At 42.8% G+C, this 26,634-nt stretch overlaps 1 protein-coding gene across 2 annotated transcripts in view; it reads right to left on the bottom strand.

Moving 5' to 3' along the window:
* TLL1 (tolloid like 1) overlaps positions 1-26,634 on the bottom strand; it is a 164,971-nt gene that overhangs the window by 133,989 nt on the left and 4,348 nt on the right. Inside the window, exon 1 of one of the 2 annotated variants that reach the window (XM_052778697.1) lies at positions 7,751-9,379. The exons of the other annotated variant lie outside the window; for it this stretch is intronic. Within the exon in view, the coding sequence (XP_052634657.1) occupies positions 7,751-7,907 (157 nt within the window). The 5' untranslated portion in view covers positions 7,908-9,379. Of the gene's footprint in view, positions 1-7,750; positions 9,380-26,634 lie in introns of those variants that run through there. 2 annotated transcript variants of the gene reach the window in all.

The raw sequence follows: 26,634 nt of genomic DNA, 5'->3' as shown, positions 1-26,634 counted from the left end.
AATGTAATTTATAACCATCAATATGAATAAAAAACCTTCAAAATCAATTCCTAGTCAATTATTGATAGACTATCTCAATAAAGTATATATAGCAAAGAAGCTGGTTAAATACATACTGCATATCCTATTAGGCATCATATTTCACACACCTCAAGAAAAAAAATAAGGAGTTATTTTAGAAAAAAAAATTGATTTTTTGGTGTTTTGATCTTGACAATCTCTGTTTTTAAATATTGAAGGGAAAACCCACAAACCTACATTTTGGCACATTATTGCTCTGTAAGAGCTATCTGATTGTGCTCATATATTGTCAAACATTTGATGCTCACAGATTTATAGTCACTCAAGATTTGCACTTGCAGATCATTACTTAGGCAAAAATCCCAATAAAAGTCATCTGAGAGCATCCATATGCCTCCAAAGTAGTCTGCAAGAGCAACCACTCACATGGGTTACACACCTGTTCAGGGTCACACACAGACACTCTACATATGTCCAGGGCACAGCCTCCACCTTCCCACTCCGCAGCTCAGCCTCTACTGGTGCGTTACAATGTATACAAGTTTTACACTTCAAGTACTTCTAGTACTCTTACTTCTATTGTTCAGCAAGGCCAGTCTTCACATCAGATCTTGATATTTAGGTACTTGAGTCCAACAGAGACAGAAGGTTCATGTATGTGTTCTGTATAAGTATTTATAGCTGGATATTTCAAGGTTTGACGTGCAGTGTTTAACAAATCACTGGCAGCCCACTGGCTGCCCCACTGGCAGCACTCCAGTGCAAGGCCTCTGAGAACATGCTGGTTATGCACAGCCCACTCGTCCTTCTCCTCCTCCTCGTTTCCAGCTGTGAGCATAGGTGCCCAGTTTCTTTGCTACAGAATTATCAAAGCAGTAGAGGACAATCTTACAAAAAGCCTGATGATGAGCTAGAAGTTATATTTGGAGGTAATAATAACTGCTAATTGTGAGCAAGAGAAGAATATGTCAAGGGAAAAAAAACAGAAGAGGGCTAGGTGACTGGCCAGGCAGCACAGGGAAAAGCTGAAAAGCAAGTAGAAAACACATTCAGTGGGGACAGGGAATCCAGAAGCAAGGAAACTTGTCATAGGAACAATGAAAGAGATGACAGGGAAAGAAGTAGAGGATGAGCAGCAGACACAAAGAATGAACATGCATTAAAACACGTTAACAGATTAGCCATCAGCTCTCTTAGCCAAGAAAAATATCCTGAGAAGAGAGAACTAAAAATACCCAAAGACTTCTCTAGGGACACTTTCAGTTGCTGTATCTCTGAAGGGATGTAGTAGGGAGGTGGAGAGAGGTTGTTTGTGGTCAAGAATGGGAGCAATGAACTGCGTTCAATAATAACTGGAACAAAGTAGATGAGATAGACCTTGAGGAGGCTGAGAAAAGTCAGAAAAACACTACGAAAGACTGTCCATCCTACTGAAAGCTTTGAAAGCCCAAAGCCTAGTTTTGCTCTGGAATACTCCTAGAATCATCTTTCCTTCATATATATTAAAAAAAAAAAAAAAAAAAAAGTTGTATAACCATAACATTTTTCATGAGTCTAAAGCCAGATCATGAAAACCTATTTCAGTTTAAGGATAAAACACACATTGTCTAAACAAAGAATGGAGATTTCTCCCCTTGTTTAGTTTATTCACTGCTATAAAATTTAGAGTACTGTAATGCATCCAGGAAGGGAAAAACAAAACAAACAAACAAACAAAAGAAAGGTCTGTTTTCCTCCACAAGGTCCACTGTGCCTGTGAAAACCAGAAGTTGACTCTTCCATTTTACAGCCCTTCTGTCAATACCATGCACCACAGACGTGACCGTTTCTCTCCAGAAAGGAGTGAATGGAATTATGTCATAAGCCTATCAACCTTGTTTTCCAGAGGGGCAATAAGAATGACATAAGGCAGACATCCAGGTGTGGTGAATGTTTCTGAGCTTGCCTGGGGGACCTGATTCCAAGCTCAATTAGATTTGTCAATTAGGCTTGTTTTGCAGTGATGTAATACTGCTCCTTGCAGGTCACTTGTTCGACACACCGGAAATATATTCAGAAACAGATCCCTATGGAAAGTGGTCTGGACATGAAACTGAGCCTTTGGTATGGAAGGATATTCACAAAGTTAGAATGTCAAATATATTCATTTAATACTGTTTTCCCAGACTTTCGCTATTGAATTAATCTCAGTGAAGCCAAGAAGAAAGAGAACTTTACGTTCACACAAATTTCTTTCAAAGTTGTTGAGATACGACATTAAAGGGCATCACAGATAAATAATGGTGGAGAATTCTGAAAAAAGAAATATGACTGAAAAATTAAATTTTTCAGTAGTCTGATTTACCCTATAAGTTTATCCACAGCAGGATGGAGGCCATTTGGGACCAACTATTCAGAAAAGCTTGTTTCTGTTTCAGCTGCCTACACTATGCAGTTACTACATGAATAGTCACATTTCTGTCAATCTGGCAAGTGATATTAGCAGTACGACCTCTATATTAGTACAAACTGCACAATATACCTTTCAGAATTTACTGCATGACTGAAATATAAAGAAGAAAGATCTCAATTATCTAAATCATGCAACAAATTCAAAATGTATAATCAGAGGTTTTAAGAATTTTCTTGTTACCAGACTGCACAATTAGCATGCTTACAGCTGAAAACACATGTCCCGGAATACAAGACACAAACTAAAAAAAAACCAACCTAGCAGTATAGAAAGCTGCTGCTATAACATCAATAAACAAAAGTTAGATTGCAGTTACGGATGACACCATGTAATAATTATACTTAATGTTTACCATCAACTTTTCATGTTCAGATACTTTACAAATAAAATACATAACTAGGTTTCACACCCGAGTGAGGTGAGAAATACTAATATCCCTGTTACGGACAAACTAAACATTTTTTATTATTATTTATAAAGGTGCAAAGAAACCAAATGTGTTCCTTAGATTCTCACAGGAGTGAGAAATGGACACAATGAGGAGAGGCTTTCTTACTTTTCTCTTATTCTCAAGCAGGCACACATACATACAGAATTTGTTCTTAGACAAACAACAGCAAGCTAACCAACTCCCAAGTGACGAAGCTGTAAATCTAATTGTTTGTCTTTTTTTTTTTTTTTTAACATTTGTATATAGCTTTACTGGGAAAAAAATACAAAGCTTCTGTTCCAAGGCAAACAACTCATGCATAATTTGAAAGAAAAAAAAATCCCAATTAAGTGTTTTGTGTAAAAAAAAAAAAAAAATCATCCAAACTAACTACAGTGAGAATATAAAAGTTTCAATGAAGTGTTCCTTGGGAGAAGTCTCCCTTGGGAAAAGTTTCCCCAGTGCAAGACGGAATTCAACTTAGAGCCTATTCCCCAAATCTTTAGCATTTTTTTTTAGGAAGTGAAATACCTCACAGAAGAAATGCTAGAAGAGATTTATCTGAGGACAGCCAGCTGCCCAGAGGCTGGAACAGTTCTCAGTGATGTGGATATGTAACAAAACTAAGACTTGTTGCCTAATCTTCTATAGTTCACAGTGTTGAATTGGAAGATCACACCAGCATGTATGTGTGTGTCTTTTCTGTTTGTTTGTTTTAAGGAAACAAAACAAAAGCCTTCAAAAAAACCTTTAATATCAACTAAGTGCAGACTATGACCAAGTATTACAGAATGGGAAATGCTTTTCCTACCCATCCCACTCTGTATGTTTCTCAACAGATATCCTTAATACATTATAAGCTGTGGCAACGATGGAAAAAAAAAATCTTTGGGAATCCACAGATAAATGTAGATGCATGCTACCATCTGAAAAGCTTGACAGTGTCCGTTTAAATCTAACTAGGCATTTTATTTTTTGGAGTAATACCTGATTTATAGAAATCATGATCTATGTTCTTAAATTCTTTAAAGCCTGACATTGCAATGAGTATGGCATTCCCAGTTTCACATCTTCTGGCAAATTAGACCCTGAAAATGAACACCTTACACTTGAACTTCACAATGGTAAACACTGCGGGCAATATCCTGCAGGGAAGCACGAGGAAATATCTGAGACATCAGAAGTACAGAAACTGTGTTACATCACATCCCGCTGTTATGGCATGCCAGGATACTTGTTATAAGGAGAAGTAGCACGACCCAAAATTCGTACATAGGTTAAAGGTCTGCAGACAAACACACAGGAAACCACACAGCTCATCAAGTTCTTCTGCACAATGTCAATAGCTTCCTTACCAACACTCGTCTCCTCAACACCATCACAACACTTCTCCAGGCTCTTCTCTTCCCTGGAGCCCTTACTCCAGGGCTCTCAAGGTGCTGGCTTCACTGCCAAGACTGAACTTTGGGGTTGTTGCATAAAACAGATGCTGTTTTAGATGCCATTGGGAACGTCATTTCCAGAAACATTTCCTAACCCTATTATGCATCTGTCAGACTGCTGTTACCTGTAGATTTTTCACAAAGCTGGAAACACTGTAAGAAAATGTACTTTTCAGCCTCTATAGCATCCTGCACTACACTGCTTCTGGGAACTTCAAGTCAGAGGAACAGGGTGATTCTAGGCACGCTCACTAAATTGATGCCTTCCTTATGAAAATGTTAAAATATACACAGAATACCCATAAATAATCCCAAAGAATACCTATACATAACACCTCAGGGGCTGTCGCTTTCTGTTTCTGGTAAATTTCTCCAGCTCTTCCACAAAAGGGAAAAACAGGGAAAAAGGCACCTATCAAAAGAAGATTGATTCAACAGAGTTAGGACTTTATCTATAAAGAGTTATCTGTATAGAATTATAACTATATCTAACTATAGATCTGAGGCCTCGTGTACTGTGCTTTCTGTCACAAGATCACAAAGGGTTTTTTCATGTGGTCTATGGAATAAAAACTAAGCAGCAAACACTACTCACTGAAGAAAAACAGAATGCAAACAACTTTTAAAATACAGGTGAATCCACCTTGAATCAGCATATTTGGGGCATCTTAGTTGTGGTTGGTTTCAAAGCATTTTATTTGCTCACAAATTGTGGTAGGTCAAATTATTCTAGCACACCTGTAAAATCTGCATGGAGCTCACAAGAGTTTTTGAAGTATGTCACTAGGTAAAACCCTAACTGACTTTGGGCATTCCCCTATCTGGCTGAGTTGCAGAAATTCACTTATATCTGGGACCTAACTGTTACCAGCCTGAAGAGTTAAAAAAAGAGCACTTTTACAGCTTCAGCTGTAGGCCCTCAAGATGCAGTAGAAGCAGGTGTTAATTATATCTAAGATACAAAGTTTGCATGCACTGAACACAATCTTCAGCAAGGATTATCTCGTTTTATCCTGTTATCTCAGGCATAGAGCAACCACACAAATTTGAGTGTGAACGACTCACACCCCTGAGTGTGAAGCCTGGCTTTGTCCTTCTTTAGGGCCTTACTGTGGAAAACATCCTAATGGCAGATACTGGTAAAATTACTCATGGGAGTCCAAAATCCACCCCGGACAGTAAGACCTGACCTAGGGAGAACACACATTTGGGTTATGCTGTTAAAAGAGGCTGAGCACCTGCTACGCCCATCACCTTTGATCAGGTATCAGTAATTCACTAGCTAAGGTTAACAGAGCCTTTAGGGAAGGTTTAGCAGGAAAATTAACTGGGAAATACTGTTGGAGGATCAGTTTCATTGATATATAGAACTTCTAATTTTTGTTAAAAATCATTGGTACATGGTATAAACCCAGTGTGCAGCAGTGACATACATTTTCATTTCTGAAGAACTACTATACACTAAAAAAAAAAAGTGAGTGGGCTATTTACTGAACAGAAAACCTCAAAGTGATTGCTTTTAAGACTAACGGGAACTACACACAAGTAACTCTTCATGCATCTACTTGTCTCTCGTCACAGTAGCATCTAAGTGCCTTGGGAAGAAGCAGCAGCAGCAAGAACTTCCATAAAACATTTCAACGGGCCAAACTTTCCAAACAAATGTTTCTTTCTCCAAACAAAACAAAACGATGGTGGAGAATTGTCAACACTGATCATATCGCACAGTCTTTTACTGTTGTCTTTCTCTCATGCATGACCTTAAAACACTTAGCATCATGAATTATAATTTTTAATTATTCCCACTATGAAACAAGAAGTACTAAAAAAATCCCGCAGCAAACAGAGTAAATACACGTTTCTCATTATATGAAAGGATGCATATGAATGTTCCTAAAGAATTACAGACCAGAAGAAAAGCGTTCAAGTTAATGATGGCCAGTTACTTAGATATATATTTGTGAGTGCTAATTGGGAAAAAGTAACATTTTGTTTGCAGTTGTTTCTGCTCTTTTCGAACTTGAGCATTCCTCAGTTGTAAGCAAGTAAGACCTAACGATTCACACTTAGGAACAAAATATTTTTGTGATTAGAAAAACATAGTGTCTGCATATTTGGCATATACGTTCACCACATTCTCCTCAATAAATTAAACAAAACCACACAGACATAGCGAACACAACCTTTGGCTGAACTAGTTTTCAGAATATAAAATAACTAATTAATGCAAAAGAGGCTGCTGGAAAACTTGAGCGCTTATTTAACAATAGAGCTGTTGAGAATGGACCACCACTGTTGTTCGTAACACATTTGGGGGGTGGGGGGAGCATCATCGAGATACACTTGTCTACTGAAATATCAGTGAACCCAGTTCCTGAGGTCAGTTCTGGTTGCTGATAACTTTAATGGATGAAGAATTGTACCTGGCGTTAAGGAGGCTGAAGTCCTAAATCAGTTAAGATAAACGTTCTAGAAAAGCTCTCACTCGCTCTGCTAATAACTCAACTCTTCCCACGCAGCTTTCAGAACGGGCTCGGTCAGGCACCGAGCGAGCAGGGGGCACGGCAGCGGCCCCACGGCACGCGCCGCGGGAAACGCAACCGCACCACCAACCAGCCGGCTTATAAGATAGGCACGCGTGGGCTCGCAGGGCTGAAAACCCAGCAGCTAGTTAGCCCCCCGCGCCTGGCCTGGCCCCCCTCCCCCGCTCGGGCTGTGCACTTATGGCATACATATTCATAGGGCGGCCGGCGACCAGGGCCCGCCCCGGGTCCGCCCCGGCCGGCCCCATCCGAGGGGGTGCCCGGCCGGGGGCGACAGGTTGAGATGGAGGACGGCGAGAGGGAGCCCGCGGGAGGCGGCACCCGCTCCCGCCGCGGGGGCGGGCAGGGCCCCGGCAGGAGCCGCCGCCACCCCCCGGCGCCGGGCCGGGCCCGGCCCGGCCGCTCCGCGCTCCCGGCTTGTGCCGCGGGGCACGGTCCCGCCTCGAAACCTCTGAGCCTCGCCGAAATGCCTGCTGCAACTTCCGCGTCCCCGGCGGCGGCGTGCCGGCCGCGGGGAGCCGGTCCGGCGCGCCGCCGCCGGGGCCGCGGAGCGGAGCGAGGCGGCCGGTCCAGCCCAGCCCTGCCCGGCCCGGCCCGGCCCTGCCCTGCCCGCCGCCGCGCCCCTCTCCCACCTACGCCGGAGGCGCTCGGGAAGCCGTCCCGGCCAGGCGGGTCGCGGGTGCCTTCCCCAGGTGAGGGAGCCGGGCGCAGGGGCTCCGGCTCCGCCGGTCGCTGCTGCCCGGGGAAGGAGCAGGTGAGCCCGGGACTGCCCCCCTCACGCACCCCGCCGTAAATACAGCCGAGACAAAGTCACCATCTGGGGAGGGGGTGGGGAGCTGCGTTAGACGGGGAAGTCACTTACCGGCTTTGCAAGGATCCTTATAATCTATCGCCTCCGCTTTATCCTCTTCAGTGAAATCGTAAGTGTAGTCATAATCAAGGCCAGAGCAGGAGGAAGGCTTCCCACAGACAGTCCACCCGGCCAGCCACAGTGCCATCCTCCAGCAAAGCATTTTCATCCTCCCTCGGGCAGAGAGGTGGTGGGCAGGGAGCAGATGAATTAAGCGGCCGGTTCAGCTGTCCACGCCGGCTTGGGGAAGGAGGGTAAGGGATGGAGGAACCACAGGTTTGGGGGGGCTTGGGGGTTGGTTTTTGTTGGTTTGGGGTTTTTTTTTTTCCTTCTCCACCTGGAGGCTCTTCCGGGGGACGGTGCTCCCTAGGTAGCCCCAGTCAGAGGGGTGCAACACAGCGTGAGGAGCATGAGCGCCGCTGCCCCTCCTGCCCCCAGCCCGCCACCTCACCGGGGAGAAGTCGCTGGGTGTGTGGGTGGGCGCAGGGGGTGGACTCAGGCCGGGAGATCCTGTCTGTCAGGGCGTCCCCTCGCCTCTGTCAAACCCCAGCCAAACTTCCCGCGGAGGAGGAGGCGGCGGTGGCGGCCGCTGCCCGCGTCCCGCTCCGCGCCCGGCCCGCGCCCCGCTGCGCGCCCGCCGCCCGCCGCGCCGCCGACCCCGGTCCCGCTGCTGCTGCCGCCAGAAGATGGATCCGGGCTGCACATCAGCAAACTACCACGGGGAGAGGGGGAAAAGAGAAAGAAAGAGAGAAAGAAGGAAGGAAAGAAAAGGGAGCGGGGGGGTGGGGTGCACCAGAGCAAACCGCGGAGCCCTAGTGATGGGAGGCAGCAGCTACGCTGGAGGGAGCAAAGTGTCAGAGCTTCCCCCCCTCCGCACAAACACTTACTCTAAGCTCTGTCTCTGGTCTGTCCCCCCCCCGTCCTCCGTCCCCCTTTAACTTACGAAAACCTTACAGGCAACTAACACACAGTCGTCAGCATCCTGCTTACTTATTCATACAGTCAGGGTCAGGATCCGGGCTGCTTCTGATCTGCTCCCTTGATAGTCTTATGGAAACACACGCGCATTCACTATATGCCTCTATCTCCATATAGCTTTCTCTCTAGATAAGCAGTGCATGGCATTTAAACAACAACAACAAAAGAATCGAGATCAGATAAAACAATGCACGGATCGACACCCGGCAGCCAGAAAAGCCCGAGAGAATGGGTGATGAGGAGGACGGTGAGAAGAATTAACTGCAATTTAGGAGACGGGAAAATAAATCAGTGACTCTGTATTTCTCCCTCTGCTGCGGCTGCTTTGCAGTGTTAGCCCCATGAGCTGACGGGTGGGGGTTAAGGAGCGAGGGGGAGGGGGAAAGAGAAAAGTTTAAGCGTCCATAGTTTGTTTAAAACAGAGGAAGGCAATATAAAAGGTCCATTGGTCTCCAGAAGTTCAGCCAAGCAGCTGCGAACCGGTTCCAAAATGAAAGTAAGCACAAACAAACAGAAAAACAAAAAAATTAATCAAGGCAAACAAAAAGTAAAATTGCAGCAGGCAGCAGCAGCAGCAGCGCTGAGATCTTGCAGTCGGGCTTTCCTGTTCTCACGTGGATCTCCAGGAAAGTGGTGGAGGTTTATTTTCCAAGCGAAGTTTCCGCGGGAGCCGCCGCCCCGCTCCGCGGTATCCTGCTTCGCCCCGCCGCGCTTCAGCGCCGAAGCGCCCCGAGCCGCTGCCGGCTGCGCGGGGCCGGGTTTTGTTTTAAAGCCCGAGAAGGGATCAGCGCGCAAAGCCTCATTTCAGCCGATCAACCTGGAGAGGGAGGGAGGGAGGGAGGGAGGGAAGGGGGAGGAGGGAGGAGGGGTGGAGATACGTGCTGCTGGAATAAAATAAGATCAAGCGGAAAAAAAAATTATATATATAAATATATATAGGTAGCTAAAGATCTCCCTCCCTCCCTCCCTCCCTGCCTGCCTTCCTGCCTGCCTCCTCCCCTCCCCCGAGACGGGCAGCTCCGATCCTGCAGAAACGCCTGAAACTGTTTCAGACCAAGGTGAGACTTTTCCGTAGCAAACTCTCCTCCTCCTCCTCCTCCTTTTACGAGTTTCCATGGAAAAGGGCGGTGGGGGGGACGAGGGGTGGGTAAGGGGGAGTTTCCCCTGCTCCCATTTCGCCGGGGTGTCACATTTAACACGGACTTTTGAAAGGGCTGCCGCGAAGAAGCGCCTGCGTCTTTCTCGCACGTCCGAGCCCGCACAGGCTGGCTCTGTACGCACCACTTCCCGCTCGCCTTCCCCCGGTCGCAGGGGTGGAAATCCGGAGATAGTCCCTTCCCCGGGGGCTGTGCCAGGAGCGCAGGCAGAGCCGGCGCCGCGGCGCGCCCCTCACCGCTGCCTCGGGGCGCAGCGCCTCCCGGGCAGCCGCCCTGCGCGCCCCTGCCCTCCGCGGGCGCGGGCCCTCCGCGCCGCCCCAGGTGCCGAGACCGGCCCCGGGGCCGCGCCGGCGGGGGCGCGGTGAAAGGCAGTTACGCAAAGTCCGGGTAGGCACAGCTTGCTACCGCCGCTATCGAGGGGGTAGGCACAGCTTGCTGTCGCCGCTGTCGAGGCCGAGCTGCTCCCAAAACCGTGGCGGGGGTGGAGGAAAGGCGAGACAAAAAGCGTACTGCCTGCCCGGAGTCGGTCCGTCTGCCCCTGCCCTCCTGCGAATGAAGGGTTACTGTTGCTACAGATAGGTACTCTCAGCAGTTCATACCATTAAAACTAGAAAGGTCAGTTAAGACAGAGCTAATAACAGCTTAATAACAGAGCATATTAAGGAGTCTAGCACCGAGTAACGTCAGTGTCTTTGAAGCATCCGTGCGTTGTGCTTCCTGACGTTTCTGGCGTCCAGGTTGTGTCCACATTACTCCCAACTCCATCTTGTTGCTCCAAAGTTGAAAGCCAAGGAACGAGTGGCTGCCACGGAAAGGCTGTAGCCTTCAGTAAGGAATAACCGTTCTGTCCCAGCAGGTCAGTTTGCTGTGTGTCGCAAGGCCTGCACAAAGCACCACGCGCCAGATCACAGAAAAGCCTGAGAAACTTGTGGCCTGTTCCCTTCCCCTCCTCCTCAATGTAATTTCTGTGACCAGCTATCCCAGGCGCTTGGAACTGACTCCCAAGGAAGTTATCAGAGACCCTTCCTGTCAATCCATCAGAGCAGCGTCGGGGCTGATGGCTACCTTTGCTTGCACAGTGTCACAGTGTGGTGGGCTGTGTTTTGCTAAAGAAATCAGTTTGATCCCATCTGAAATCTAGTTTCTGGGGTTTTTTTTATGTCCACAAAGAGATAGCTTATCTTACAGTGTCATTAATTACAGGCGCGTTTCACATACTGGACCTCCCTAACCTGGTTTTGTTATTCTGCTCGGTCTCGTTTCATACATGCACACCTTTAAAAAGTTAATTTTCTTTCCTGCGCCTATGCACCTCCACCCCAAAAAGAAACGACCTCTGTCTAACAAGCACACGTGTTTGTCAATGGAGCTTTAGAAACGCACTGACTCTGCTGATTGCTTTACAGCCCCAGAAGAGGAATGTACAACATGCGATCCTTCACACGCCAGTCTCCCCAGCGAGGAGATTATTAGTCTCTCTCCAGCGGGAGATTAACTCTCCCAGCAAGGTAGGCGCTGACGTCACCCCCCGGCCTCCAGCCGGCAATCTGCCCCCGACCTCGGCATCACCAGCACTAGCAGAGCAGCACCAAACCGCTCGCAGCCTCGAGGACAGCTGGCCTTGCAGAGCCCTGACTAACACAGGAAACAAACTCAGAAATGCTAGATGGGAATCATGCAGAAATCCGGGCACGTAAGTGCTGTTAACAAATAAATGTGTGTATAGGTCAGGGTAAAAGCTGTTTTCTGCTTGTAATCCAGAGCAGCCACACATTAGAATTACTGCTTAGAATAAGCACTGCAGCTCTGCAGAAACTATTCTATATTGCTTAGGTATTAATATTCCCATCAGTTACATTAGTAAAAACCTTTCCTCATATGAAGAGAAATTTTTTCCTAGTAACCAAACCGGTTGACTTTCTTTTCTAAAAAAAATAAAGTTTTTACCCAAGTAACCTGTTAAATATTCAATCTAGCTTCTTTCATGATGCAAAACTTTGAAACATTTTAAGTACAAAATATTTTTTTCTTATTGCACATTCATGTCTACCATTCCAAAAAGCTCACAACTCTGATAATCCATCTGACAACACAGTCAATCAAAAATCCATCCTACAGCCGTTTCCAAAGAAACGAACACATAGCCAGGAAGACAGAATGCTTAAGCTGGAAGGAAACCAACCAAAGGAACACAACAACAGCAACACCAAAACTCCAAGCATTTTCCCTTTTCCTTTAAATTTCCTCATTTGGAGGTACATTACAGGGACACAGATAATGGTAAATGCAGTTATGTTAAAAGTGGTGGTGATATTTTTATATTTTTTTTTAATCCAGAAAGCTGGAGGCTTTTCTGCTCTTCCCACACAAAAGAAGAACTTTAAAAAAAGGACAAGTATGCAAGAAAGACAGACACAATCACAGAACTAAAAAAATACATCTGAAACATCGTTGCTTACACCTCCTCCTCATTCTTTGGCTATCTGTCTCCTGCTTAGGCCTCCATCTCGTGTGGAGTTTTAGGTGGGTGGACACAATGGGCTTATTCACAAACATCAAGCTCAGCACATGCCTAAGGCTTTGAAGACTGAAGACCATGGCTGGTCAGCTCCTTGAGACTGGGAGTCGTGGGATTTCTCAGGAGGCTAACACAGTGAAGTTCAGTGGGAGCTGGTTACCTTCCCGCTTTTATCTCCCAATAAAGCCATTCCTTGTCTCTGAGGCACCTAGAGCACTTCTGAAATGGCTGAAACTATGTTAAAATAGTTCCCAATTCCCCAAATTGTTATTCCATAGGGAAATACTGAAGCTGAAAGTGCATTGTGGCAAATAGACTGTCTACAGTAACAAACAGGCATATACACAATCATAGATATATACTGAGTACACTATATAAACTAAAATTAAACTTTTGACGTTAAGATCACGAGTGCCTGATTTTTAACAGCAGTGAGCTCACCTGTGAAACTTTATTTCTCCATTCTCTCCCATATCTACTCATGTATTATTAAAGTTGTTCATTGTATGTTCACTTACTTTTTTTTTTCTACAGACCTCTGTGCTTAATTAACAAGAAGCCCTTCAATGCTGTGTTTTCTGTTTTATTTTTGAAAACATGCCCCATGCTTTATTCATTACACACTTATTCAGATCCTACTCTGCATACAGAGTTATTAATTTCCTCATGGGCTTTTTATGGAGCTTGTTGCTACAGTATTCATGTGCTTCAAAAATACTAATTAGTTTAGTTTCATAATACACCCCTCAGATGAGGGGATATTGTGACAGGATATGAATATTACACATGGGAAAGAGTTATAGATTGCCTGTTTTGATATCTTGTAGACCTGTCAGGACTTGGCACTACAGAAAACCTTATTTCTTCAAGGCCTGGTTCCCACTGGTTTCAGATGCAGTAATTTTACTCACTGAGTATCCAGAACTACTTCTAATCAAACCCTGGAGTTTTCAGGCATCTGAAAATGAAAATAATTAGCAAAAAGGATAATTTAAAAGCCTTGAACCAGCTTTATCAAGGAACTCTGTGGCAGAGGCAAGGGCTAAGACTCAAATTTCAAGCCGTTCAGCTCTCAGAAGACTTTACATAGCATTTCTCTTCCCACAATTCTTTTTCTTCAATACTTACTTCCATTTCTAGAATAAACATGACCAGACTCCTGCCAGCAACAGCCCCATCATTGATGACACCCACATAATTCATCCACCACTGAATCTTCTGCTCCTCCATGCAGTACCTGCTAGCATAAGTAGGTAGTCCCATGTTTGGCCCAGCATTTGAAAAGACGTGTCTCTCTTCACCACTGGATTTCACAGTTATTACTGGCAGAAGAGGGACAGCGAATCTTGGGATCCCTTCCAAGCTCTGGGAGAGGGTGTTTTTTAATAGCACACTCCCATCTGCTTGCTTCCCATGTCCATGTTTTGCCTTATCTTGGCTTGTTATTTCTAACCTGTCTTCATTCTCTCTTCAGTCTTGGCTGTTCATCCCAGTTTTGTTTTTCTTATCTAGCTAATGCTAGTGTTTGATTCTCATCCCAGTTCCAGCTGTCCTAGTTGTACTTTTCTTTAATCTTATTCTGGGACTCCTCACTCTCAAATTCATCTTCAGCTGTACAGGGTTGGGTTTTTTTGTTGTTTTATTTTCACTACCATTATCTAGTTGATCCTTTTCTTATGCCTCCTCACCTGATTTAACTTCTAGTTATGTTGGCATTCACCTTCCTTACCTGTTCTTTACTCCAGGTATGCACCACAAAGTTGGTCTGGCTCCTTGACCTTATTTCCCAGTTACAGAGTTATCCTAGCTTCAACCCTTACATTGCTGTTCAGGCAGTTTTGGTTATCTGCAACCCTCCATCTACCTCTTTTCTTTCACTCTGTTACTCCTCAGGCCCAGTTTCCTCATGCAAACAATTTCATTGTCCCAAAAATACATCCACTGTTCCCGTTGCTGATTTCTCCTAATCACATCCCGCATTCTTTCTTGGGAGCTTTGTGCCAACTTTACCACGCTGCAAGATCAGTTCTTCTTCCCCATCTATTCAAGTCAGACAGCCTTCCCCACCTCATCCCATAGGTACAGCTGAGATGCATTAAGCATGTGAAATCATCACTTATTCTCAATTAAGTTCCAGATCCAAGCAAGGCACAGCTCAAAATGATCACGTAAAATGTCACTGCAGGTGAGACACTCGGGTAAGAGAGCTGCTAAAACTGCATGTATTCAAGGCTGACTGTGGTGATAAGTTTTAAGTCCACAGTAAAGTTAAAAGGAAAAAAAAGGATACATCCCTTGACGTAAGGGCTGATGCTCTCCTCCTTTCTGTTCTGCTCAAGATTTAACAACATTTCCTACAAGACTGAGCATATTGAAACCCTTCCAAAAATACTGCTATGATTTTTAATTGGGAGAAAACCCATAGATTTGCAAGTTTAATTTTCAAATACCTGGATAATTTAAGCTAATATTCTAAAAGAAAGGTTGAAGAACAAGAAATTAAAACTAAAGATCAGCTTGCAGCAGATACCTAGCATGCAAAACGTCATACCAAATCTTTACAATTAAGCAAAGGCATATAAGCAACTTAAACATCATCTATCAGCAGACAGGGAATTTTAATACTAGATACCCAACCAGACTCTGTTTATAACATCATGTGTGTTATGCCCACTCCATTTTTAATGCTCTAAAAACTGCAGAAGAGCATAAAACTCCATTGAGAACAAATACTGATGTTAAAACGAGTAATCAAGTAACAACAACAAAACCAGTGGTGCACTACTTAAATTAGAAACTGTTCTGTGTTTGCTCAGCATCCCTGATCCTCATCAAGCAATAAATCAATTTGCAGTAGCTGTGGACAGCTATTTAAACACAGGGCCAGAAGAGCTTAATTGTTAAAGCAATGTTCAAAGCTAGAAGGTATAGAAGGTTAGTATAGGAGGTCATATTAAATATTCACTTGTCTGAAACCAGCTGCATTCCAAGTACTAGGAGGCATCCTGCCCTCCTCTTAATTAAAAAACAAAGTCTATGAGCTTTGAGCTTAGCAGAGCTTAGCTTGCAGGTCTTCAGAAGATAGGCAGAGACCGCCAGATGAAAAACTGACATCTAAATGTTTGCCAACTTCATTTTGTTTGGTTTACTTTATTGTCTAGCATGCAAAAAACCAGCTAAAAGCTGTTTATTTTGAAGTTTGTAGTTTATTTTTACAGGTTGGTAAAGTGTTCAGGATTCAATTCTCAAGTTTGCAAGAGGCTGCTCCTTGTCAAGGTTGACAGCAAACTTGCGTTTGACTTGCATAGAAGCTGAACAGGATCACTTATCAGTCATCATTCTAGACATTGGTAGCTAGTGAACATAGTTTCTTTGGCAATTATATGATAATGTAAGTTTAATAAACCATAACAATGATAGTACTACTCCTAGACCTGTTCACCCTTTATCCAGGAAGAAATGTTGCTGTTAGGCTGAGAAGCGACATTTTTTATTAGACTGACTAGGTGTACAGGGTTAATCTTACCCTCCAGTATTCGGCATACTGTCACATAGCTGGGAGTCAGTGGCTGATTTTTGACAGAAGAAAGCCTCTAATAAGCCTGATCTTGAGTGACTGCTGAGCATTTTGATCTTCATTCCTAGAAGATGAAGCAGTTCAGCACCTTGCAGAACAGGATTCACTGTTTTGTGCCATATGCCCCTCAGATGAAAAACCTCTGGTTTAGTTTACATTGTAATTTATAATTTATGATCACTTACGATAACCTCTCTGGCACTTACCACAGAAAACATGTAACACTGAGACTGGAGGTAAGGAATCAAAGCAAATAGAGGAACCCTGCCCTAATTGGGTTTTCTACATAGACACAACGTATTCTTCTAACTCTGGATCACTGAAAATAAATAAGGCGTATCACCAACTCCCAGGAGGAAGAATACCAATTGTCTTACAGAAAGCGGCAAGAAACTATGATGCAAGCACTATCAATGACAGCAATATTGTCCTGTGGTTATCAGCCTTGTTTTATTTGTGGTAATATTTACATAAATTCTCTACACAGCAGAGAACTGTTACCCCTTTCAACATTGTCTAACATACATTTCATTAGTACAGGTAGTATCATTCCCACTTTTTTTTTTTTTTTTTTTTAACAGTGCAGCTATCCAAAAAATTCCTCATATACTTAAGGTGGCTTAGCTAGTACCTTTTTCTAATCTTCAATGGCATAAGATCATAAATGTCTATGGCAAAACTAATTTAATTGCATTCACATTATCCATCTCTCTCCAAAATTATTTGTACTGTGCTTATTATCAATTCTTCTTTACTACAATACAACGTTTTCCTAGACTATGCAGCATAAACTACTTTTAAAAGACGCTGGTGCACGATGCAACAATAATTAATAACCTCTGTCTGGAGGATTCAGGGATTATATTGTATTTTAAAGATGGATGCTCTTTCACTTACTAAGGTGATAGTTTTGTGCAAACACCAATCAGCATTTGCTGTGAATGATACATATTTTACAGTAATTACACATTTATACAGAATTCAGTAGTTTTCCTTCAGCACAGTTAGAGCACTAATCCATTGCCATTCATTTTTTGCCCCCCCTGAACTATACAATTTGCAATACTAGAGATGTCACAGATGACTGACTAGAGATAGTTATTGCCAATTGTGTGCACATATGTGTGTACACACACACACTCACAGTATAAAGGACCCAAACTAAAGTCTGAGATCAAAACACTTCCAAAATTAAACCAGAATATGGAACCACCATTTACATAAAACTTTCAGCCTTCCAAGAAAACGGTGAAAGAGGTCCCGGGCACCACTTACACATGCACAGTTCTGCGTCGCATATAACACAGAGTCCAGTCTCACTGCAAAAGCACTATAGATTTACTTTCTGCATGTGCTGCTGATCTGAAAAGTCAGATTTGCTATACACACACTCCAGGCATGTAGGTTTGGGCTTCCCATGTGCTGGCAGGAGTGCCCTTTTCAGATTAGGCACCGAAGCCTTTACTTTATGAGTACGGGCTTAAAACATTGCACATACGAACAACTCAGAATCTTCAAGTATGGAGCATAAGAATCAAGGTGTATGTTTGTACTTGTGTTCATTATTATATAGAACTGCGACAACAGGTAAGATTTTTTTTTTTAAGTATGTGTGTGCATGTACATTTTATTTGTTAAAAAATTGCACTTACCATATAAAAACTGCACTTAATTCCCAACAACTAAAAAAACCCCTAACTCAGCCTATCATAAACCAATTTGTATCTATGTGGATCCTCTTTTTCAGGAAGTGACATGAATAGTGGTTTGCAGGACAGACATTGCAAATAAATGCAACAAGACCTATTATCAAAATCCTTGTACTAGAAAAATTTGTGACATAAACCCCCAAATTTTGCACAAAATGCTAACAGTGAAAACAGTCAGAATCTTCCCGGTTTACGAGTTAACTGCACTGAAGCGATAGCTCATGACTTCTAAATGATTCAAGTAGTCTTCAATTAGTGAAAAGCTCTGCTACTACTACTCCTTCCTAAGCCTGTTTTCTTCTCTCTGTATGCGTACACAAATACACTGAAAGCCATTACTTTGTCACTCAACTTTCTTTAGAAATCGATACTGTTATTTCAATTGGTGTCAAATGTCAAACTATTTATTGAATACAATTTTTGACATTTGCATATTTCAGTTGACTCGGAATAAGGCTGCTTGATGTATTTGTAATGAGTTCCCTGCTGCTGTCCAAATTCCATTTACTTTAATGAACAGATCAGTTTGCCAGTTGTCTCCATCAGTAAATTTGGACCTTTTGTTGTTATTGCTTGTTGCATTTCTTTCTCTAACTGCCATCCTCACTGTCACCACAGTAACAGAGTATTTGTTTGTGTGGGAAATAAAGACGTAGGAACATGCCTGAGGTTTGGTTTAAAAAGCCGTGGCAAACTAGATGAGAAAACTCCCTTCTGAAACCCAGCCTGTGATTATATTTTAGTATCAGAGCTTTCACAAGGAATATTGCTGATGTAGCCTACATTTTTAATGTAGTCCTTCAGACAGCGTAGACCTAATTAAGTTAATCGGGTAGGTTGCTAGAGAAGTGCTGGAACACCAGTAGCAGCTCAAGGACTTCGCTGTGGAAGAAGAGACTGGTGCTTACAAATAAAACTTTACTATTGATTTTCAACAGTGAGCATTTAGCGAGCACCATACAGAAAACACTGCCCGGCCAAGTCTCCAGCGAGCATCCAGATTAAGCTCTGCCACAAAATAATCTCGCCCGTACCGGCGTGAGGCCCTTCGCACGGATTACCCCACACGGGTATTTAACAACAACAACTGGACGCCGCCGCCTTCCCAGCCTCGAGCCTCCTGTCCTCGGCAAACCTCCATTCTCAGCCAGCAGCCGGAGCCACCGGGGGAGAGGCCGGTTCGCGGCCCCACGACGGCGGCACTTGCGCCTTTCCCCGGGGCTGGGGCTGGGGCTCGGCCCCGGCCCGCCCGCCGTGCCGTCGCAGGTGAGGCGCAGAGAGCTCGGCCCCCCCCCGCCCCCGCGAGCGGGTCGCCATTTTTTGGCATCCTGCGACCCCTAGTGAGAGCCAGGGGCGGCCGGGCCGCAGCCGCCTCCCCCCGTCCCCGCCTCGGGGCCCGGCCCGGGCTGCAGCGCGGAGCCAGCCGCGGCGGCAGGCGCTGGGCACGGCGCGGGCTGTTTCCAGGTCACGGGCGAAACCTGCCTCTGGAGGCTTCCGTTTCCCCCCACGAAGGGAGCGGGACGCGGCTGCTAGGCGGGCGCGATAACGCGTCGCCTTTGGTAGCTTTGGGACGGCGCGCCGGTCGCATTGCAACTTCGCGGAAAGCTGCCGGTGGTGTAAGCTCTCACGGCGAGGGAGGGAGAGGCGAGAGGCAGCATGCATCTTCCACGCACCACCCAAAAAGGAAACAAATGAAGTTGCCGCCTGCGCTTCGGTGAGCTCGTCGACTGAGCTACGTCCCTGTAAGGCCTCAGCCTTTGCAAATAACGACGAGCGGTGTGGGAACCGCGTTTGTTTGCCCGCTGGCGTTAGGAAACGCTGGTGAGAAGTTAATCTCGCAGCGTCCAAAATGGCAAGCTAAACTTTTTGCTGTTGTCCTCATGCTCCGATCCACCAAAACAATGGAATTTGAAACAACGGTTCTGTTCAAAACGCGTACGCGAATTAGAAGCTGAAAACGTAAACACGCAAATATTGAAGAGGAAAGGGTATTTCTTAACTTGGTGCAGTTCCCTCAACGAAGACCCGCTTGGTATGCATGTGTATGCATGGGAATATGTGTGTTTATATACACATAATAACTATCGAACTGGTTTATGCGCTTAGGCATGCTGTACACATGCTTTTAGGGCCACAGTTATACTGTGAAAGGGCTGGATCTGCTGTTTTCATTCCTACAGTTCGTTAATAAACCCCCAAACAATTCTACCTAATGCTAAAGATAGACCTGCCAGAATTTTAATATTGTGATTGTCCAATAGAAATGAAAATACACATTAACTAGTCCAAAGGGTTCACTTTTCAATGGAAAGGTCTTGACAGTCTGACTGGTAAAGCACTGTTATCTATCAGATGAAGAGATTCCAGGATATAGAAACGTACCTGGTTTTCAAAGAAGATGCTTGTTAATGTGCTGTGATATATTCATTTCCGAAGAAGCAGTAGAGGCCTAGAACGAGGGCTTTTTATTCAGCCTTTTGCATAAAAATAATTATGACTTGCCTCAATACTATGAATAGTATTCCCTTCCGATTTGTAGTTCTCTATGGTTAAAAAAACCCCTAAACTCCAAGGCAAGCTTTCTAGTCATTCAGTCTTCCAAGTTTCCATTTGCTCACAAGCTGAGTTGGGTCCAAGCCATACTTAGAGCCAAAACTAAAAATTTCAAAGATCTTCAGCAGTTCGGATCTGGAAACCTACTTCGAACTTTCTCAAGCAATTTCCTTTGGGAGTTGAAATTCTCCCAGATGTTGGCATAATGGGAGCAAGGATAACATGAATGTTGGACGAGCCCGCAATTACCATCTCCCATTTTTCCAAAGCTGCTTTTAAACGGCTTAGTGCCTCCTATTCCTTGGTCACTTCGCTAAATCACCATTTTAAGCAAGTTACTGTCAAGCCTATAAATTGTCTCTGAGAAAATGACTAGTGCAGAGAATTCGTTACTGGTTATACTTTTTCTGTGTATTCAAAATATCTATCTTAAGCTTTGAAGGAAAGGAGGAGTCCACCTTTCGGCACCGGTGCGGTGAATATCACAGCTTGCATAACCCATAATAGTATATTGCTACACAAATACTCAATAAACCAGCTATGTCTCTTCTATGTAATCTCTCCTTAATATGTTAGGCTAGTTTTTCTTTAACTTTACTCCACATATGGGCAGTCTTTATTACACAGAAGTTTTTATAGGCCTGTTTGGCTGAGCACAGAAGCTGCAAACCCCAGTAATACTAATATAATCCTCTTGTGTCACAGGGAGGGAGGAAAGGGGAAACAGCCCATCAGAGGCAGTAAACCAGGTTCTGTGCAGCAACGTACATCACACCGATGGCTTGGTTCGTGGCTATTGGGTCCTTCACAGCTGTATGAATCAATTTGTAAAAAAATTATGCAATTGGAAGTGTACATTACTGAAATTAAATTGTATACTTTTTAAAGCATATGGTTTACGTTCAAGGTTTTATCTGATTTACCAAGGATTGACCTAAGCAGAAGATAAAGATTTATTTTTCTTAACAGTTATAAAAGCTTGCTTTAAATAATTTTTTCTTTTACCAAATAATGCAAATTCTAAGTTGATATTTACATACATTCTCTGTAGGTGTCAGCATTGCTTTATATTGTTGTAGAGAACTGTATTTTTTTCTTCTCAAAGAAAGAAACACAGACTTGTCATTTTCCAAATGAGAGATAATTTTTCTACTGTCAGTTTGTCTTTTACTACCCATTTCAGACTAAGAGCTTTAATACTATATTGCATAGGTGCAACCAAAGTAACTGTACAGAATAAGCCTACATTGTTTTCCTATGCACCCGTTTTCAGTTTTAAAACCTTTTGATTCCATTCCAGTTATTTTCTGTGTAAATATCATCCTTATTGATGTAAACACAAGGTTCCCGTAACATTTGCAAGTATTTCTCAAATGTTGCAAGGAGCAACAATTCAGTGATGCTAAGGAAACTGTGAATCTACCTTCTTTACACAGACTGTAGAGCAATACTGGACCAGAAGTTCTTATAAATTTCTAGGTGGAGTCCTCAAAAAGCCACCACAGGGCAAATATTATTTAATATTTTCATTCATAAACTTACTATATAAAATAAAAATATGCCCCTGAGATCTGTTGATAATACGTTACTGAGATGAATTATCCATGCAGAAGGGAACTGTACTATCATACTGGAAGTGAATGACCTTGGGACCCAAAGTAATAGTAATTGGATGAAAATCAATTGTACACAGTGCAAGGTCATAAATAAAGGGTAACAACAAGAATTCTTTCTGGAATCTCAGGCATAAAGAGTGATCAAAGAGCGAGATGGATTAAATAGTCAGACAAAATGATTATCAACCTCCTATACGCATCAAAGAGAAACACAATCCAAGAATCTGAGGCAAGATATTTCCAGTAAAAAAAAAAAAGCAACATTGACAACATTATTACAAACTCAAGTATATATGAACATTATATGAGATGGTGCATATAATCCTGACTATTCTTTTGATCAAAGGAATGGAGAGCCTCTCTTCCAGGAGGCTATTAAGAGAGCACTTCAAAATCACGTGAAAGGATATGTTAGCTTCCTATAAAAGTAGTGGGAAACAAATTAACTACATAACAAAAATAGCATCAGCACAAGGAAAAAATGGCTACAACTTGCTCAAGAATGACATTGAAATTGCGAGAGAGATTGTGACACAGCCATGCAGAAGGAATAATGAAGGAAGAAATCCCATCTAATTTTCAAAGGGAGTTCAAAAGAGAACATATGACCTGTCTGCTTGGTCTAGGAGTGTGCTGGAGTCCACATCCCAGGGAGGTCCCAGTAGCCCAATCTTTCATTTACATTACAGGTTTGAACCAAGGTTTGTCATTGGTGCTATGGCTTTATCAATTGATAATGGTAAGTGCTACTTACAGCCATTGATTGTGGGCAGTTTTAATTGGTCTATTTGTAAGTGAAATGGAACAGATGAGAGATTTTCTTTTGCAGTAGTAGCCTCAGAATCTATTTAGACTAGAATTATCCTTCTTCGCTACAAGTGACAAGCACCTTGATTACAGAGAATTCTCAGTGTTGGCTGGCTCACAACCAACATTTTCAAGTTATTTTAAATTTTAATTTAGATGTGGATTTCACATTGGGCATTTACTTAAGTGCAAGTTTTACCTGCTATTTGCATAACACACAGTCTTTAGAAAACATTGCTTCTGAAGATTTGTTTACATATACATTTTTGTTTTCTTTTGCCCCCACCCACCATGTCTCTAACAAATTTGTCTGTAAAACAGAAGAGCTGCACTGACTTATTTTTAAGTCATCTCAAAAGTACTTAGAGGCTCCTATTAATGGCACGGTAGAACGCTGAGTTTTCTATAACTCTGCCACTGCAGAATCTTGTCTCTATCATAGATTTGCCCTTGGGCTGCAGGACAAACAAAGAGAGTATTTATAGCCCTTCTCATACAAAGAGATTTGATCATTGAAAAAGAAAGCAATGAATTGCACAGTACTTTCTATATCCCCAGGCTTGCTACTAATATTAGTGTTAAGGAAAAGCTGATGTCACCTGATCTGTCACAGTCTCTGCTTTTGTACGTCTCTGAGTAACACTGGGCCAAAAAGGTTAAGTATTATTTTTGCATTCATTTAATTGAACACAGTTCTATTGTCATGACAGATTTAGAAGTACTGTCCTCCACCTGAATTACATCAGACTGCTATAGTTGATACAGGAAATAGGAAAAATCAAAGTAGCACTTCTCAGAGTCTATCCAAAGAAAGATTTAAGGAAACAGGTGGCTCTGACCATTTGAAATGACCCATAGTTATTACTCTGACTAAATAAGAGAAGCTGGAGATGAGGAAGACAAGCCCTAAATTACATAATTTTTTTTCAGACTCTAATTTGATTCTAACATAAGATTCAGAAGATTATGGAAAGGTTCAAAGCTGCTTGTACTATAAGGAATAAGCCCAACAGAATAAGGTCTATAACTTAACTGGCCTTCTCAAAGTCATTCTCTACTCTCTAGACCCCATATCCTTGCTTTGGAGGAGTCTGATTTAAGCGACATCTTACAATGTGGCACACAGCACGGCTGTGCTTTTGTGAGAGCACCCCTGGCTAGAAGCCTCACTTACTCAGCTGGATTGACTCCTCTGTGGCTCAGGGTACTTGTGCTGCAGTGGCAGCAATATTCCCCTTCCCATCTGTGCTGAGTACACACACTTCCACACTCACAATCACAGCCACATCCGGACCCTCCTCAACCCTGCAATATTCTTATAAAGCTCAGTTTTTATTACCCTGGACTAGGGTTGATTGCTGTGAATAAAAACACAAGTAAAAACATCCGATATGAGTTTATGATTTTACCTAGCTTCTATAATGAATAACTACTTAAAAAGGAAGAGATATATTTTTAGAGTCATAAAAGGTTATTAGATCCCAGCAGAACTATCAGGGTGATCTCCCTTTACTGTTTGCTGTAAGAAACACCAAATCCAGAATACAAACTCACTGAAAAAAAAAAAGATTTCAACATTCAAATCTTTAAAAAAACCTGCTAAAATGCAGAATAATGACAGATTCGATAAGTGCTTGCATGCAAAGAAATATTTTTAGACTGCTAATGTATTGCCATTACATTTCGTCACGTAACAGGTGAAGAGAAAATGGGAATATTTGCTAAGTGATCAACCACTTAGAAATTAAGAGAAAAATTCTGAGAATCGCAGGGTTTTTTCTCCACTGTAAAACAGCACAGTGATTTTCAGTTCAGTTGCTTCAAAGCATGAGGCCTAGAAACCAGTAATATCTTAGAAAGTTGAGAATCCCCTTATGAGCTATGGCGTAGAGACCCTGTTTGTATTACTGAAGGTAATAGAGTTTGAAGATGTCAGAGATAAGAAAAAAGATTTCTTTTTTTGGTCTTATGATACTATGATTTAGAGAAAAAATATTCAAATTTTAGCCATAATTCATCTCAGCAGACTGGCACTTGCAGTCCAACCTCTGAGTACAGTGCAGATCTAGCTCTTCATTGATTAGGCCCTTCTGAAGTAAGGCCTAGTTGCACAGGAACAGAGGCCAACTAGTTTACTTCTACCTTGTTCTAGAATAAGGAAAAATTAATTCTGGCCACACCACTGTAGCACTGGCTAAACTGATGCCTAAAAATAGGTGTTAAAATGGAAATGGGAAGGAGAACCACAGTGAGTTACATGGGGAACAGACTAGATGCAAGGTGAATGTGTGAAAGTTGATACACCAGTTTCATCTGGGCCCCGATTTTAAAAGAATCCCGTACAACTGAAAATAAACTAGGTTAATTCAAAAGATGGCAAAAGAAAACAAGTCCTTCACAGACAGTTTGCAGCTACTGTAGTAGGATATACAGCTGAATGACAAAGATAAATACAAACTGTCATCACAAATTAGGAAACCTATAATTAAGATGTTAGGTAGTTTGCACTAGTATTTCATATGCGTATATACCAAAGACTAACTTACTATTAGTCACTTTTTCTAGTGTTCTATTTAACAGTTAACTATTAGATGTGTGTATACAGTGTATACAGACAACTTTGTTATTAATACATCAAATAGCTATAATAAGAGTGCAGAATATGCAGTACTGAAAGCACAAGACGCTTTTATACAACTCCCTTGCAAAACAGCTCTTAATTATGATTGTACACTACATTTTCCCCAAAGTGCAAGAATGAACAGTGCTCACTAAATTCAATGTTTTGTTTGATATTGGTAGTACAGAATGTGGACCCATGCCCTCAGATTCTAGGAAAATCAGGTGCTCACAGTTAATGGATACCTGAGAAAAGTTTTTTGCTTTTTCTCCCCCAAAACAGTACCTCACAGGATCTTTTTGGCAAAGACAGTGACAGAAACTCATTCTCCAGGGCAACATACAGTTTCCGCAGCTACAAGACCATCCTTTCTTTCCTTGACATCCCAACTCATTCAAAACGCATATCCCAACTTCCTCAACAACTGAGATGAGTCTTGCAAACAACAGACTCTTTCACTGTGTTGTGCTGATTCATTCCAAGCACTGTTCATCCTGCACACTGAATGAGGCAGGGTCCTGTGGGAAAACAAAGAATGAGGTCATTTAATTAAAGACTATCTCATAATGTACATGGGGACTGAACTATAACGGCCTCAACAGCCTTAATTCTGTTTCTTAACTCTTGAGTGATTAAGACTGCAAGTTATTTTAATATTGTTTTCTGAATGTAACCATCAACAGTTCTGAGCAAAGACATTTTAAAATAACCAAGAACCTCAGGCCAAAAAACCAGCCGCATGGAACCATACCAACTACTACTATATGGTATGCAAGGAGAATTACCAGTAGAGCCAACTGGAGGGGAAAACAACACCACTGCTATTTTTATTGAACATTTTTCTATTCTCAATTTGCCTATCCATTAATGTTTAAATGTTTCCCAGAGATCTTTCAATTTTAATGACATTCTGCCAGATTAAACTATTTTCAAATCCTGCCTTCTGATTCCCACAAGCTCACATACTTGCTCACACCAGAAGGATGCTGATAAGTCTATCCATATTGCCCAGGCCAACAGCCTACCTGACAAACACAAAGATCCTACAGACCCTGCTCCCAGCCTTGCCATTTCTCTGCTGAGTGGTCTGTCAAGTCAGACACAGAAGGGTAATGTCATTCTGAAGGAAATTTTATAAGAGTTCTAATTTAAATGCGTTGGGCTTCTAAATCTCTCATAAAATGGACACCGTTCTCCCCTCCCCCAGCACAAGTCTCTGCTACATGTACAACTTGTTTTCAAGCTGAAAGCCTGAACCACACAATGGATATTCATTATGCTTTGACTCTTCCCAAGAGCTGGATCTCCTGCAAGTCCTGACAGCCATCCCACAGTAAGAGAGATAATTTTGAAAAAACATC

The sequence above is a fragment of the Harpia harpyja genome, chromosome 2 (assembly GCF_026419915.1).
Source record: "Harpia harpyja isolate bHarHar1 chromosome 2, bHarHar1 primary haplotype, whole genome shotgun sequence".
NCBI classification, from domain to species: domain Eukaryota; kingdom Metazoa; phylum Chordata; class Aves; order Accipitriformes; family Accipitridae; genus Harpia; species Harpia harpyja.
The sequence above is the reverse complement of the archived record's forward strand: the minus strand, read 5'-3'. Positions and strand labels throughout refer to the sequence as shown.